Source organism: Rhinoderma darwinii, chromosome 2 (genome assembly GCF_050947455.1).
Source record: "Rhinoderma darwinii isolate aRhiDar2 chromosome 2, aRhiDar2.hap1, whole genome shotgun sequence".
Lineage (NCBI taxonomy): Eukaryota > Metazoa > Chordata > Amphibia > Anura > Rhinodermatidae > Rhinoderma > Rhinoderma darwinii.
The window spans coordinates 85,176,635-85,192,421 of record NC_134688.1 but is presented as its reverse complement, the minus strand read 5'-3'; the positions used below and the strand labels follow the sequence as shown (position 1 = coordinate 85,192,421).

General features: G+C 42.5%; 1 protein-coding gene across 4 annotated transcripts in view; it reads left to right on the top strand.

Moving 5' to 3' along the window:
- The window catches only part of ATP5MC2 (ATP synthase membrane subunit c locus 2), a 116,647-nt gene extending 101,125 nt beyond the window's left edge, over window positions 1-15,522 (top strand). For all 4 annotated transcript variants that reach the window (XM_075850095.1, XM_075850092.1, XM_075850094.1 and 1 more), the window contains exons 3-5: window positions 8,000-8,077; window positions 10,811-10,971; window positions 15,285-15,522. In XM_075850095.1, coding sequence (XP_075706210.1) covers window positions 8,000-8,077; window positions 10,811-10,971; window positions 15,285-15,399 — 354 coding nt within the window. In that variant the 3' untranslated portion in view covers window positions 15,400-15,522. The remainder of the gene's footprint in view (window positions 1-7,999; window positions 8,078-10,810; window positions 10,972-15,284) is intronic.
- Window positions 15,523-15,787: the final 265 nt, after the last annotated feature.

Here is a 15,787-nt window from a genome sequence, read left to right as displayed (position 1 = left end):
TAGTGTTTATGTGGCTGCACATAGTGATATAGCTAGTGCTGTGTAAATGAATGGTGAGAAGTGTATGACGCTGATTGGTCAGCGTCATACACTTCTCTCCACAACGCCCACTTGGCCAAAAAGTAAAAACGCCCAGATGTCCATTAAGAAACTCATTAGCATAAAACGAATATAGATCTTAACGTCAAAAATGATCGTTTTTCTAAATAAAAACCACTGCTGTGATCTACATTACAGCGCCAATCGCATCATGTACAAGATAGGCCACTTATAATCTGGTGACAGCGCCTCTTTAAGCTAAATCCTGGAAAACACCAAGGGGCAGATATACTAATGTGTTGTGTCTAGAATATCATAAAATGTGTCAAAATTTGTCACACATTGCATCCATCGGGTTTTGGACCTATTAAGCAAATGCGCCAAAGAACAGATTTGTGCCTCACTAGCCACTTTAAAAAGTGTCTCCTCAAAAGGGGTGTAGTATTGTGATGCAAAATAAGCCAAATCAAAGGTGGTAAAAGGAAGAGGAAAGTGTCTTAACAGATGTGGGAAATTTATCATACAGCATGCGCCACTGATAAATTTGGCACATCTTTTGATTGCCTGAGGCTTAAGTTTGTTTTACGTTTATTAACTGCATTAATCTGCTCTGATGTATTTAACGATTTTAGAAGTGATGGCATATCGCTAAAGTGTACCTCCAATAATAACCCCTTAGTGACGAAGCCTGTTTTGCCCTTAAAGGGAATGTGTCGCTAGAATTTTTTTGTTTTTTGTTAAACAATTATTATTTAAGTGATTACATATTGTTTGAATTTTTTAAAGTCAGGAAATATTATACATTAGATTCTAATTTATAACATTTCCATGTGCTGGGCACTAGAGGGAGCCGTTCCCAAAATTGCAGCATGGTCAATGTGGTAAAGCAACCTCATTTCTTTATGCTGCAAATTTGGGGTAGACACACTCGCTTTAGTGTCCTCACACAATCCCCCCTCCCTTATTCTGGCTAGTGCCAGGAGAAGGAGGGGGTTGAACCTTCAAACCTCCTACACTGTGTGCCGCCGTTTTCTGAGCGAATGCACGGTGTAGGAGGATTAGATACAGTGCTAATCAGACCGTATAACACGAACATAATACACCTCACATACACAAGCATAACTTACCTGCTTCCGCTCCTATTCCTTGCGCCTTCGCTTCCTTGAACATATGGCCGGAAGTCGTCATCTGACTGTCCGGCAGCAGCTTCCGGTCCACATGAAAATGGCACCGGATTTCGCTCTAACTGCTCCCGTTCGCATTCTCTATGGGGTTGTATGTGCCGTATTCCATCTATGTGTGTCGTTAATTGACACATACAGAGATGAAAAAAAAATGACAGCCCCATAGAGAAGTAAAAGTAAGGGAAAAAAAAAAAGTAGAACACAAATAAATAAAATTTTTTTTTTTTAATCAGTTCAATTTTATTCAACAACTTCACATTTTTACAGGTCATTGTACTTTCTCATTCAGTGTATAAGCAAATTTCCACAGACCCAATTATTTATGTCCAACCAAACATTCCCTTCCCCCCAACTCCCCCTTGTATCCCCCCAGCCGGTCTTCTCGATACCACTTTTCCAATCCTATCTCCTTCTCTTCCCCTTTTCCATTCCCCATCTTACGCCTGCTCTCCGTATGTACCCCACAGTCAGTAGCCCTATACCTGAACGTGTGACCGTAGTGTCATTAGCTCCACAGAAGCATACCCAGATTGATCAATCCACCTAGCCCATTGTTTTTCAAACTTGACCCTGGACCCCCTCTTGGAGTATATCCTATACTCCATCAGAACCTGTGAGTTAAGTGCCCCTATGATTTCTTGTTTTGAGGGTGGCTCCGCATCCAGCCAGTGCTTTGCTATTCCTTTCCTAACTTGATATAGTATTTTAGCGATTGCCAAACCTGACATCCTATCCCCCTCCAAATCCCCAACATACCCTAGCAGCATTACCACAGGATCCCATGGAATCTGTACCTCAAACACTCTCCCCACTAGCTCCAATATTTCCGTCCACAGAATCCCCAACCTCCCGCATGTCCAGAACATATGGAGGATGTCTGCTTTTTCCTCCGGGCACCTAGGGCACTTGGCATCTGCTCTTAATCCCATTTGTTTCAGCACCCACGGGGTCCTATACACCCTATGTATCAGAAACAACTGCGATCTTCGTTGTGCTACATTAATGGACAAAGTACATGTTGCTGCCAATACCGCCTCCCAGTGGTCTGTTGTAATAGGACCCACATCCCTCTCCCATATAGCCTTCACTGGTGCCATAGGATCCCCCAGATGTTCCACCAATAACCTGCGATAAACCAATGAAATTAATCCTTTTGACGTTACTGCTTTTGCAATATGTTCCAACACTCCCGCGGCATGTATTGTCATGTCTACACTGGCCGCTTGTGTCTGCACAGCGTGCCGAATCTGCAGGTACTGATAGAACATGCGGGAGTCCAGCTGAAACTCCTCCCTTATTTGCTGAAAGGATTTGAGTATGCCTCCCTCGTACAACTGACTCAATCGTATTATGCCTTGCTGCTCCCACCCCTGCATCCCTTCCAATTTACCCAATTCCGTCCAGATAAGCATTCCTCCAGAGTGGTGTATATTTAGTGCACTCTCCTATCCCCAGCAATTGCTTGCACTGCCACCACACCTTGTGTATGAGAAGCAGAGTGGGTCTGGTACTCGCCATCCGTTTATAGCTGTGCGCTTCCAGTCCTGCCAACGGGTCCCCCCCCCCCCCCAGATATGATAGGATGCGCGCACTGGACCCCCATGTCTCTTCCTGCTCCCACCCCCAGAAATGCTGACATTGGGCAGCTAAATAATACACCCACGCATTGGGCACAGCCAGGCCCCCCTCCTCTTTAGGCAGTTGTAGTTTCTCCAGTTTAATCCTAGGTACCCCCTTCTTCCATACTAGATCCCTAAAAAGGTTGTGCAACCTCCTAGACCAATATTTGGGGATCCATACCGGGGAGTTATGTAGGACATACAGCACCTGGGGCATAAGGATCATTTTAATCAGATTCGTCCTACCCAGAGCCGATAGCGGTAACTTATTCCACGCCTCTACTTTGGCTTTTATCGTTGTTAACAGTGGCATTACATTAAGGGACATATAATCCTGTGCTTTCGCCGTCACCCTAATCCCCAAATACTTAAACTCCGTGACCACCGGTATCTCCACCTCCTCCTCCCCAGTCTGGATAACCCCCGGGTCCATGAGCATTAGAGCCGATTTTGACCAATTAATGAGCAATCCCGAATATTTCCCAAACCGCTTAATTAAGGCCATCACTAACGGTAGTGTGCGCTCGGTATCCGCCATGAATAGCAGCATATCGTCTGCGTATAATGCAATTCGTTCCTCCACCCCCCCATAAATAAAATTTATTTTAATATCATACCAAAAGCAATATAATAAAAAAAATTCATGACACCTTCCCTTTAAAGAGGCTCTGTCACCAGATTATAAGTGCCCTATCTCCTACATAATCTGATCGGCGCTGTAATGTAGATAACACTGGTTTTTATTTTGAAAAACTGACATTTTTGAGCAATTTTAGATTTATGCTAATTAGTCTCTTAGTGACCAACTGGGCGTGTTTTTACTTTTTACCAACTGGGTGTTGTACAGAGGAGTGTGAGGCTGACTAATCATTGTCATACACTTCTCATTGTTGCAGCCCAGCATGATCCACAGCACAGTGTGATTGTGCAGTCAAAGAAGCTGGGCTGGAACAATGAGAATATTTTACTTATATTGCATTGTGTTCTGCATTATTTTGCCTTCTGACCCCATAGGATTCCCTTTTCTACAATATCATTGTATGATTGTTTTCTCTGGGTTTCCAGTGAGGGGCTGGACACTGAGGCCCCATGCACACGACCGTGAAAACTCCCATAATTACGGGCCCATAGACTTCTGTTGGCCACGGGTACCTCCCCGTATGCTTACAGGAAGGTGCCCGTGCCATTGAAAAAGATAGAACATGTCCTATTTCAGGCCGTAATTACGGCATGGGCAGTCCATAGAAATCTATGGGGCTCCCGTAATTACGGGTGACTACCTGTGCACCCATAATTACGGGAGCGTTGCTAGGCGACGTCAGTAGTCACTGTCCAGGGTGCTGAAAGTTAAACTATCGGCAGTAACTGTTTCAGCACCCTGGACAGTGGCTACCGATCACAATATAGATAAAGCTGTAAAGAAAAAAAAAAAGACGTTCATACTTACCCAGAACTCCCTGCTTCTTCCTCCAGTCCGGCCTCCTGGGATGACGTTACAGCCCATGTGACCGCTTCAGCCAATCACAGGCTGCAGCGGTCACATGGACTGCTGCGTCATCCAGGGAGGTCGGGCTGGATGTCAAGAGAGGGACGCGTCACCAAGACAACGGCCGGGTAAGTATGAAATTCTTTTACTTTTATTACGGAAAGGTCTGTCCCTTCTCTCTATCCTGCACTGATAGAGAGAAGGGGCTGCCGATTTACTACAGTGTAATTTTGCAGCCAAAAACGTGCCTGTAAATACAGGTGACACCAGACCCATATTTACGGGCACGGGTCCGTAAATATTGGTGCAATACGGGTTGAATACGTGTGACCAAGGACCCGTATTTACGGGTGGACAAAAATACGGTCGTGTGCATGGGGCCTGACTTGAAGCTCACTTTCAAAAAGGAGCGGTGCTTCCCCTTTCACGCTCCATCTTCGTATTGCAGGCTGTCTGGGCGCAGAATTCTGTAATTCTCCTGCTCCACCACGGACTGTGTGGACTGAGATGGTGCGCTTGCATGAGTTGTTTGTTTTGTGTGAACTCTGTAGAAACGCAAAAAAAAAAAAACACTTTAAGTATAACATTTCAACCCGTGCATACATGAAGTGTTGTAGTGAGGGACTGTTCACGGATTTTGCAGTCTGTATACGAGTCTTGAATCATTAGAGTTCTAACCTTTTAATTAACGTTCTGTTAAGTTGTTTTTTTTAACTTATTATATTCTTATTCTTAGAGCCTCTTTAAGGGGTTAAAGAAAGGGTGTGTCACCAGATTTTGCAACCCCTATCTGCTATTGCAGCAGATAGGCGCTGCAATGTAGATTACAGTAACGTTTTTATTTTTAAAAAAAAGGGCATTTTTGGCCAAGTTATGACCATTTTTGTAGTTATGCAAATGAGGCTTGCAAAAGTCCAAGTGGGTGTGTTTAAAAGTAAAAGTCCAAGTGGGCGTGTATTATGTGCGTACATCGGGGCGTTTTTAATACTTTTACTAGCTGGGCGCTCTGAAGAGAAGTATCATCCACTTCTCTTCAGAACACCCAGCTTCTGACAGTGCAGATCTGTGACCTCACTCACAGGTCCTGCATCGTGTCGGCACCAGAGGCTACAGTTGATTCTGCAGCAGCATCAGCGTTTGCAGGTAAGATCGACTTACCTGCAAACGCTGATGCTGCTGCAGAATCAACTGTAGCCTCTGGTGCCGATGTGTCCTCGCTCGTCCAACACGATGCAGGACCTGGGGAAGTAACGTCACAGCGTGATCTCTGGAGAACACGGCTGTGTCTGCACTGCCAGAAGCTGGGCGTTCTGAAGAGAAGTGGATGATACTTCTCTTCAGAGCGCCCAGCTAGTAAATGTATTAAAAACGCCCCGATGTACGCACCTAATACACGCCCACTTGGACTTTTACTTTTAAACACACCCACTTGGATTTTTGCAAGCCTCATTTGCATAACTACAAAAATGGTCATAACTTGGCCAAAAATGCTCCTTTTTTAAAAATAAAAACGTTACTGTAATCTACATTGCAGCGCTGATCTGCTGCAATAGCAGATAGGGGTTGCAAAATCTGGTGACAGAGCCTCTTTAATGACCAGCTTATTTTAGACGTTCATGACCAGGCTATTTTTTTAAGTTTTTCAATCGTCGCATTCCAAGAGATATAACTCTTTTATTTTTGCGTCGACATAGCTGTATAAGGTCTTGTTTTTTGCAGGACAAGTTGTATTTTTTAATAGCAGCATTTTGAGGTACATATTATTTACTGATTAACTTTTATTAACTTTTTTGGGGGGGGGGATAGAAAAAAATCTGAAACTTTGCCACTTTTTTTGCGTCCTAAATCTACGCCGTTTACCGTGTGGTATAAATAACACAATAAGTTTATTCAGCGGGTGGTTACGATTGCAACGATACCAAATTTGTATAGTTTTTGTATGTTTTACTACTTTTACACAGTGTAAACACTTTTTTTTTTTTCAAAATTGTTTGTCTCCATATTTGAAGAGCCGTAACGTTTTTATTTTTTCGCCGATGTGGTTGTATGAGGGCTCTTTTTTTGCGGGACGACTTGTAGTTTTTATTGGTACCTTTTTGGAGTAGATGCGACTTTTTGATCACTTTTTAATCACATTTTTTTAAAGTCAGGATTCACAGAAAACAGCAATTTTTCTGTAGTTTTTTTATTAATTTTTTTACGGCGTTCACTGTGCGGGTTAAGTAATTAATGGCTTTATAGTCGGGGTCGTTATGGATGCGGCGATACCAAATATGTGTAACTTAACTTTATTTTGGTTTTTTAATAGTAAAGCAGTTTGTAATGGGAAAAAGTGGGTTTTTCATGTGGTTTTTTCACTTTTTTTTTTTTTTTTATTAACTTTATTAAACTTTTTTTTTTTTTTTTACTAGTCCCACTAAGGGACTTCACTATGCGATCCTCCGATCGCTTATACAATACACTGCAAATCACCTCTCTTCCAAATCACTCAGATGCGGTGCTCGCTATTGAGCACCGCATCTGAGGGGTTAAACAGGTGAGATCGATACTAATATCGATCTCACCCGGCAGAGCAGGGACGCTCCCAGCCCGCAGCTGCCTCTGGCAGCTGAGAGCAGGGAGATTTGACAGCTCCCTGCTCTGTTTACTTATTCCGATGCCGCGACGTAAAAAGTCTATGGCATCGGAATAAGGCCCGTTAGTGACCAACGTAAAAAGACTATGGGACGGTCACTAACGGGTTAAAAAAAAAACAAAGTCCCCACTTTATACATATCCCTCTACTAATATTCAGCAGTAAGGGAAATGTGCGATGTGTCATCACAAGGAAGTGCCTGTCCTTGTTTGGACTGTGACTGATTGGGTTTTGGGTATGAACCTTAGTTGAAAAATTACTGAATCTCGGCCCAGGAAAGAGTCACAAAATTTGGTTTCAGATGGAGGGTATTTTCCCATACGGTGCTGCTGCCGTCCAGGCGCTGAGCTGCAGTTCCTGGACGGGCGTGAAAGAGAAGGGGCTAAATCAACAAGTATAAAAGGGCCCAACGGTGTTGTCAGCCAAAAACACCAGTTGCTAAGCACAAGCTTGAAGAGATCCTGTCTGTTCTCATGAAATGTCTAATGTAGTAAATGGTTATATTCCCCATGAAATCAGTTCTGCAGCATCTTTTCTTAAACGCTGTGTTGTGCTGCTCCTAGAAATGGGTGAATAAATTGACAACTGGGGCACACCCCTTTGACAAGGGGAATGGTAACACCCGGATGTAAATTTATTCATAAATCTCTATCATAACAGAGGAACGGCACAACGCAGAGTTTTATAATTTTATGGGGAATACAAGTGTTTACTTAAACAGACCTGTGAGGAGAGGGGACCAGTCCATCTTTTAGAGCAGGATAAGCAGGGGAGGTCTAATTACAAGCCCGCAAATCTGAAACATAAGATCCCTTCAACAAGAAGTAAGATTTTGAGGATTTATTCGATTAGACCCCTACACCAGCGTCTCTTACCTCCACTGCCAGCACTGATGCTTCACTGTTGATATTGAGAGCAATCTGTAGTCACGTTGCGCTGCACCCACTTATTGATTGGTGACTCCTGTATTCATTGTACCCAGTTTTGAAAAAAAATTCTGCTCGGAATATGTGACTTTGTTTCTTTGTATATACAGGTGAGGAACGGAGCATGCCTGTTCTGCAGACCCCTCTCCACCACCCTTCTGAACCAACCTTTAGTAAAGACCGAGCAGGTACTGTGATTTCCTAAATGCTTTCTAGAAACCATTTTGTTTATACATGTGGTTTACTAGTCTCGCGTTATGTCTAATGCATAAGTCCTATCCCTCAACCTTGACTGCCGAGATTTTTAGCCCGGCTGTGAATAACTTCATAAGGTCAACCTCCACCGTAGTTAAAGGATGCTGTGATCGCTGAACCACTACTGTAATTGTTATTGAAACCTCATCCGCACCAAGACTGGTATTTGTCAGCATCCCAAATGCTATGCTGCCTTTCGGATCCTTCCTCGCAGATTCCGATAAATTTGACAAATGGCTAATAATGAATCGCTATTCTTCCCGTCAGAACGACTAACGCCACAACTAAACCCAACGTCCCCCATTATAAGTCAGAAGGGTCCGTCTGGTATTGGTGGATCCGTTGCATGACAGATGCAGCATTTCCTTACACAGACAAATTAAATGACGGGCATACGCATTCCACTAAGTAATGTGATAAAAATTGGTTACTTAGTCAAGTGTTGACACTGAAATGGTCCGCTGCTGTTACCCCAGTCAAATATCCTCATTTCTAAGTGAGATTATTTGTGTCTTGCTAGTATAATCTGCCCCTCTGTAACCCCTTCCCACCTGCTCCATATTAGTACGTTGTGATGAGCGGGTCGTTCCTGCGAACCACCACGCTAGTGTCGGCTTCATGGTACAGCCAGCACTTGCAAGTGATGGCATGGGCACTGCCCCTGTGCCTATGCCATCACTTGCCGGTGTCGGGCTGTACTACAGACAACGTTCTGATACTGTCCATTTAACCTCCTTTAGGTGTTAACCACTGACCGGGGCCTCCTAAGTAGCTATACAGAGAGAGGGAAACCCTCTGAAAGCCTGTCGGTGCCCCCTTGAGGTGATTGCTGGGTGCTGAGTAGCCATGTCAGATGGAGCCCTAACATTGGTGCCCAGGTCTGCATTGTACAAGAGCGCATGATCGAACTACAGGGCGTTGAAAAACCTGATTTACCATTTTACTATAGTGAATTTGTTCCTAATTATTACACATGGAAAAATAAGCGTTGGAAGTTTGGATTATTCACAGCCTGGGCATAATAACGTAGCCTGCCGAGCTTTTCTGTACGGGAAAAAAACAGACGTTACCCTAATTTTGACATTAAATTTAGTGGGGTTGGGGGGGGGGGAGGTTGGAGAAACTGAATATCTGTTATGCTTTAAGTTTTAGCCTATTGAAAAAATTTGGGAAATAACCAGAAATTTAAGGGTACGTCCACACATTGTAAACACTGCAGAATTTCTGACAAGATTTTGTGGAAATTCCACAGCGTTATCGTGGTTTTTTTTTTTAACGCAGCTCGTGGATGAGATTTGTTTAAATCTCATCCACTTTTCTGCTACAAGCTGCAGATTTTTCGCAATCAAAGATGTTGTGGGAAATCCACCCCCATGTGCACGTAGCTTAACCCCTTAAGGACACGGCCAATTTTGGCCTTGAGGACAGAGCAATTTTTTTAGATTTCCCTCTTTGCATCCCGACGCTCATAACTCTCTTATTTTTTTGTACGACATAGTTGTATGAGACTTTGTTTTTTGCGCGACGAGTTGTACTTTATGTACGTACCATTTTTTGGTACAAATACGTTATCGTTTCATTTCTATACATTTTTATTTTGGCGAAAATGCAGAAAAAAAGCAGTTGCGCAGCAGTTTTAATATTTATTTTTTATTTTTTACACCATACACCGATCATCATAAATAATGTTATACATTTGTTGTACAGGTTGTTACGGTCGTGGCGATACCAAATGTCATGTTTTGGGACTTATATTTTAAAAAGTTTATTATAAAAAATGTTTCTGTATTTTTTTTACTATTTATTTATCATAAATTTTTTTTTACATTCATTTAACTTTTTTTTTTAATCCCATAAAGGGATTTTTGATTTTGTAACTGCAATGTACTGGCATAGATCTATATGCCAGTACATTAGCCTGTTACTGATTGTACACAGGCGGCAGTTAGGGCGTACCTCAGTATGCCCTAACAACAGGAAATATGTTCAGACAGCCCTGGGGTCCTTCACTGCGACATGACCCATCTTGAGGCGTTTTCTGCCTCAAAAACCCAATTGAAATCAATGGGAGATGGCAAAAAACGCCGGTCATGGGCGCAGCGTTTCTGATGTGTTTTTTTTTTTGGGAAAACCCCTCGTGGTTTTTTTTATTTGCCTTTCGAAGAGGTAAAAGAACGCCCCAAAAAAAGTGGCAAAAATCACAAAAAAAACACGTATGGTGCGGAGAAAAAAAAAGGAGCTGATTTTCCCAGGCAGAATTATCTGCCTGCAAAATACTCCGTGTGAACTAGGCCTTAGATGGCAGCATCACTGCTGAGGCCATCGATTCGCAGCTGTAGTGGCGCGTGACCGCTGCAGGAGCAACTGAGACCCAGGCTGCTCTGCTGGGTGGGGGGAGCAGTTGGATTTCAGGTGGGGAGTACCTGGTGGTTTCATTTATACCATTCCCTGCAATAGAAAGGATTTTTAAAAGTACCGGATAACCTCTTTAATTTACCTAATTTCTGGTTTACCGAGTATTGTAACACTTTTGGTTGCAGATCCCTGATTTTGTACCTTTTTTGCAGTCCTATGTGAACTGTACTAAATAAACCAGATTCATAACCATTAGGTTTGTGTTTTTTTTGTTTTTGTTTTTTTTAATTGTCTCGCATGCTTTTTTTCAGATGGCACTGGTTCCAGCTCGAGGTATTCAGAGCAGCTCGGTGTGCCGGGATATTGATACTGCTGCAAAGTTTATTGGTGCTGGAGCCGCCACTGTAGGAGTGGCCGGTTCTGGTGCTGGTATTGGTACAGTGTTCGGCAGCCTCATCATTGGATATGCCAGGTAAAACAACTTCAGATAAATTTTAGGCTATTAATACAATATCATTTTACCATAACAAATGTCTCCTTTTTCAAGTAAAGCTGGCCTTACATTCATGATTTCAGGTGGCTGTTTTCTGAATAATTTGTTGCTCATGGTCAGGCTGTAAGGGTATGTTCACACGCAGTAGCAAAATACGTCTGAAAATCAGGAGCGGTTTTCAGGCAAAAACCAACTCCGTAATTTCAGACCTTCTTTTTAACAACTCGCGTATTTTACAGATCTTATTGAAGCTGTTTTTCAATGGAGTCAATGAAAAACTGCTCCAAAAACGTCCCAAGAAGTGACATGCACTTCTTTGACGCGGGCGTCTTTTTACGCGCCGTCTTTAGACAGCGACGCATAAAATTGCACCTCGTGGGAACAGAACATCGTAAAACCCATTGAAAGCAATGGGCAAATGTTTGTAGGCGTAATGGAGCCGTGTTTTCAGGCGTAATTCGAGGCGTAAAACGCCCGAATTACCTCTGAAAACAATGCGTGTGAACATACCCGGAGTCTGAATTTTCTCACGTTTGTGTCACGAGAAGGAGCCTGCAGAAAATTGTCTGAAGTTGCATTTTCAGTCGCCTAGAATATCTAGTGTATGGTCAACCCAAAGAAGCACTCCGGCTTTTGTTCTTTTACACCCCCTACCAGTTTGCAAATGTAATGCACTGATGTGTATCAACTTACCTGGTGCTGTATGTTATGGGATCCCACATCCCACTTTGTTCCAGGCCGCAGTGTGGATATTTGTACTCTGACAACTTGTATCCTACAGCGTCTACTGGAAAAACGGAATGTCTGTCTGTGAATGGAAGTCTGAGACTCGAGGCTCCCATTGCTTTGCATTGAGAGCCTGACTTCCGGTCCCTACAGTAGACACTGCAGGATACAGGGAGTCAGAATGAAGATCATTTAGACCGGTACAGAGTGGCATCCCATGAAATACAGCACCAGGTAAATCAATACACATCACTACATTTGGAAAGTGTGTTTGGGGTGGGGGGGGGGGGGTCAGGCAAATCCAGAATGCCTCTTTGATAGAAGTATGCCTTATTTGTGACATTAGTTATTCAATGTGTTTTTTTTCTAGGATCATTTTTAATAGAAAATAAAATGTGTAGGTTTTTCTTATCTGGTTTCCACGTCATGAATTTAGGTCACCAGAGCACTGCCAGATTTATCTAAGGGTATGTTCACACGCGGAGTCAAAAACATCTGAAAATACGGAGCTGTTCAAGGGAAAACCGCTCCTGATTTTCAGACGTTTTTTTAGCCACTGGTGATTTTCGGGACGTTTTTTTTAGACTTTTTTTTTGGAGTTTAATAGTCTATGAAAAACGGCCCAAGAAGTGACCTGCACTTTTTCGCGGCTGTTTTTTTAGGCGGCCATTTTTCAAAACGGCCACGTAAAAAAAAAAAGTTTTATTCTGTGAACTGAATGTTTTTCAATACACAGCATTTTCCATCGCTGTATTGTTCACTGTATTCCCCTATAGAATCATGGTTTGGAATTCAGTGCTTTTAGGAAATTAATACTGTATACTATAAGGCACTCCTACAGTACAGACTTCAATATGGTTCAGTTATATCCCACCTTGGTTGTTACCTGGAACCCAGGCTGTAGGGGAAGTACAGGTTAGCTGTGAGTTGAGCCCTAGTGCGCTATGTAACTAACATATTTAATGACTATATATTAAGCGAGCCTATTACCAGACTAGCCACCACTGGTTACTAATCAAAAAAGCTTTAGAAAACCGTCTCGCATAGTAGCAAACGGGTGGCTGACCTACAGCCGCTGTATGGCTGAAAAGTGCGCCGACGTCCTATTCGGCACAGTTTTCAAATTGATAAAGGCTGTGCGCATTTGTGAGAAACTGCTGTTTACCTGCAAAATCGTATGGTCATTTAAGGGTCTATTCATTAATGGCTGCACAACTTTGTAGGTAAATGGCAGTTTTACTTGCAAAACCACTGGGCCGTTAATAATGCATTTGAAAACCAGGCTGAAACAGTACGTTGGCACGGTTTTCAGCTGCAATGTGGCTGTGTCAAACCATACCCTGAAACTCAAATGAGCACTTGCCCCATAAGCTGCGATTCATCTACCAGCTCCCTTCTGTCAGTTGTCATTTTTTTTTTTTTTTTTTTTTTTAACTCGTTTTATTTAGAACTGTTGCAGTAACAAGTATAAAATCAGTCACCCATCTCTGACTATGTATATACATCTTTGTTCCAATCTGCTGTATCTTACAAAGTCAAGCAATGAGAACACACAAAGTATATTCCATGAATACAAGATGCTATAAACAATGACTCCTTTATTAGTTTACATTGAAGTATGTTTGACCATTACAATAAAGAGGACATAAAATAAAACAAAACAGCCTGGGACCTATGTCACCCACGAGCATCTAATAAATCAAGCACAGTGAGTTCAAGGCGATACACCATAAAAATGCGGGTCACCTATGTTACTACATCACAGTATCTGGTGAAACAGCAGAGGGGTTGACTGTCAGACGGGAGTTGTTCCAGATATCCCAAACTTTAGAAAACGTAGTACTACAACCACGGTTCAGAAACACAGCCTTCTTGAAAGGTATCACAGAATTGACCAATCCCGTCCAATGATCAATGGATGGAAGGCGATCATTCATCCAAAGTTGCGCTATAGTTTTTCGTGCTAGAAACAGTTTTTCTGTCAGTCATCTTGATGTACTAGTCGTGCCGGGGTGGTAGGTATGACCAGTCTGGTACCTCAAGGGGGTTGATTTAACAATTGTCAACCTAAAAACCCTTTGCTTTACTAAACACGTGAGTGCTGATATTGGCCATTGTCCTAAACGGATATTTGGGGTGCAGTAGTAAGGCTTTCTATATATGCAGAATCCTTCTTTTAGCCCATTGTGGATGAATGAGGGCAGGTACCTTAGCTAGGTATTTGGAAGTAGTTTTTATATTCCCCTTCTGCCAAAAGTGAGAGCAAACCTATATAACAGGGCAGCCACTGGCAATTACAATTCATTAAAGCAGCGTGATCCGCGTCACAGGTTTGCTGTAACGTCAGTCTATGGCCTTCATGTATGGTTTGCTGATAACTGAAATGCAAGGAGTTTGATTTTACTTCGGCTTCCCTGACCTATGTATACATTGCTTTTACAGGAGTGATTGTTCATGACCGTGTATATAAAGGATTTGCACGTAATGCCGTTCCCTAAAATTTCAGCCAGGTTTGCTTTAACCCCTTAACGACCGGTGTATAGCCTTTTCACGTCGGCTGTTTGGGATCGTTCTTCTGTAGCGCTGCCTTTTCACGTCGGCACTTCAGAAGAACTTTTCCCGCATCGTGCGGGGTGCTCCTGACCCCGGGCTGCTGCTAACAGCCTCAGGCTTCAGGGCAACGATCGGAGACCACTAGCAGTGGACTCCGATCATATTTAACCCCTCAGATGCGGCGCTCAATAGCGAGCACCGCATCTGAGTGATTTTAGAGGGAGGGAGTTCCCTCTCTCACCACACTGGCACCCTGCGTGCATCGGTCGGCCTTTAGTGATTGCCTGTTAGGCCATGCCGGAGACATGGCCAAACAAATGCCGGTCCATTTTACACTGGCAGGCAATAATACACTGCAATACAGAGGTATTGCAGTGTACTGTGCGATCTTTTTATCGCAATTATAATAAAGTCCCCTAGTGGGACGAAAAAAGTTAACTAAAGTTTGAAATAGGTTAAAGTCCCAAGTACAAAAAATAAAAATTAAACACACTTTTTCCCCCTACAAAATACTTATGAAAAAAAAAAAAAAGTAGTAAGTTACTAAATTGGTCCGTAACAAACCCAACTATAAGACTATTACATTATTTAACATGCACGACTAAAATTTGATCAAAAAGTCGCATGTACTCCAAAATGGTACCAATAAAAGCTACAATTCGTCCCAGCAAAAAAAAAAAACCCTCATACAGCTGCATCGGTCAAAACATAGTTATGGCTCTTACAATATGGAGACTCAAAACCGAATAATTTCGAAGAAAGTGTTTTTTACTGTGTAAAAGTAGAACACAAAAAAACCTGTATAAATGATCCTGATTACTGCTGCGTCTTATATCTGAAAAATAGTAATACTGAACTTGTTAGAAAATGCAGAATAAAATCTTCCTATTTTATTTTACCATGATATTCCATTTTCTGCTGTATTGTATTTATTAATAACTTACAATAGGACTGGTCTTTTGCTTTTACCTTTTTATTGAATGTAATCCTTTGTCTACATTTTTGCTTTGCAGGAACCCGTCCCTTAAGCAGCAGCTGTTCTCCTATGCCATCTTGGGCTTTGCCCTGTCTGAAGCGATGGGACTGTTCTGTCTCATGGTGGCTTTCCTCATCCTGTTTGCCATGTGAAGAATCTCCTGTCCGACAGATTCCTGTATGTCAACAAGTGTTGTGTGGCTCTGTTTTTGGGGGTGGTTCCCTTGCCACAAGATCTGCCAGTGAATTCTGGGAAATAAATAAATTAAACAAAAATTCTATATATTTTTATTTTTTTTCTTGCCTAGAATCCAGACTAGACTCCTTACTGCAGCGTTCTTGTTTGTTGCATCCCGCCTCCATCCTGTCCTACTATGTAAGCTTTTATTGTCCAGAATTGAAACATGCCCTTCACGCCTTGTCCATGTTCACCCGTTTCAATTGAATGGGGAAAACCAGTCTGCAAGAGGGTACATGGATCTACAATGTGTAATCTACACCGTTTTCACCTTATGCACATAGTACTGTCTGGCTTTTTAGT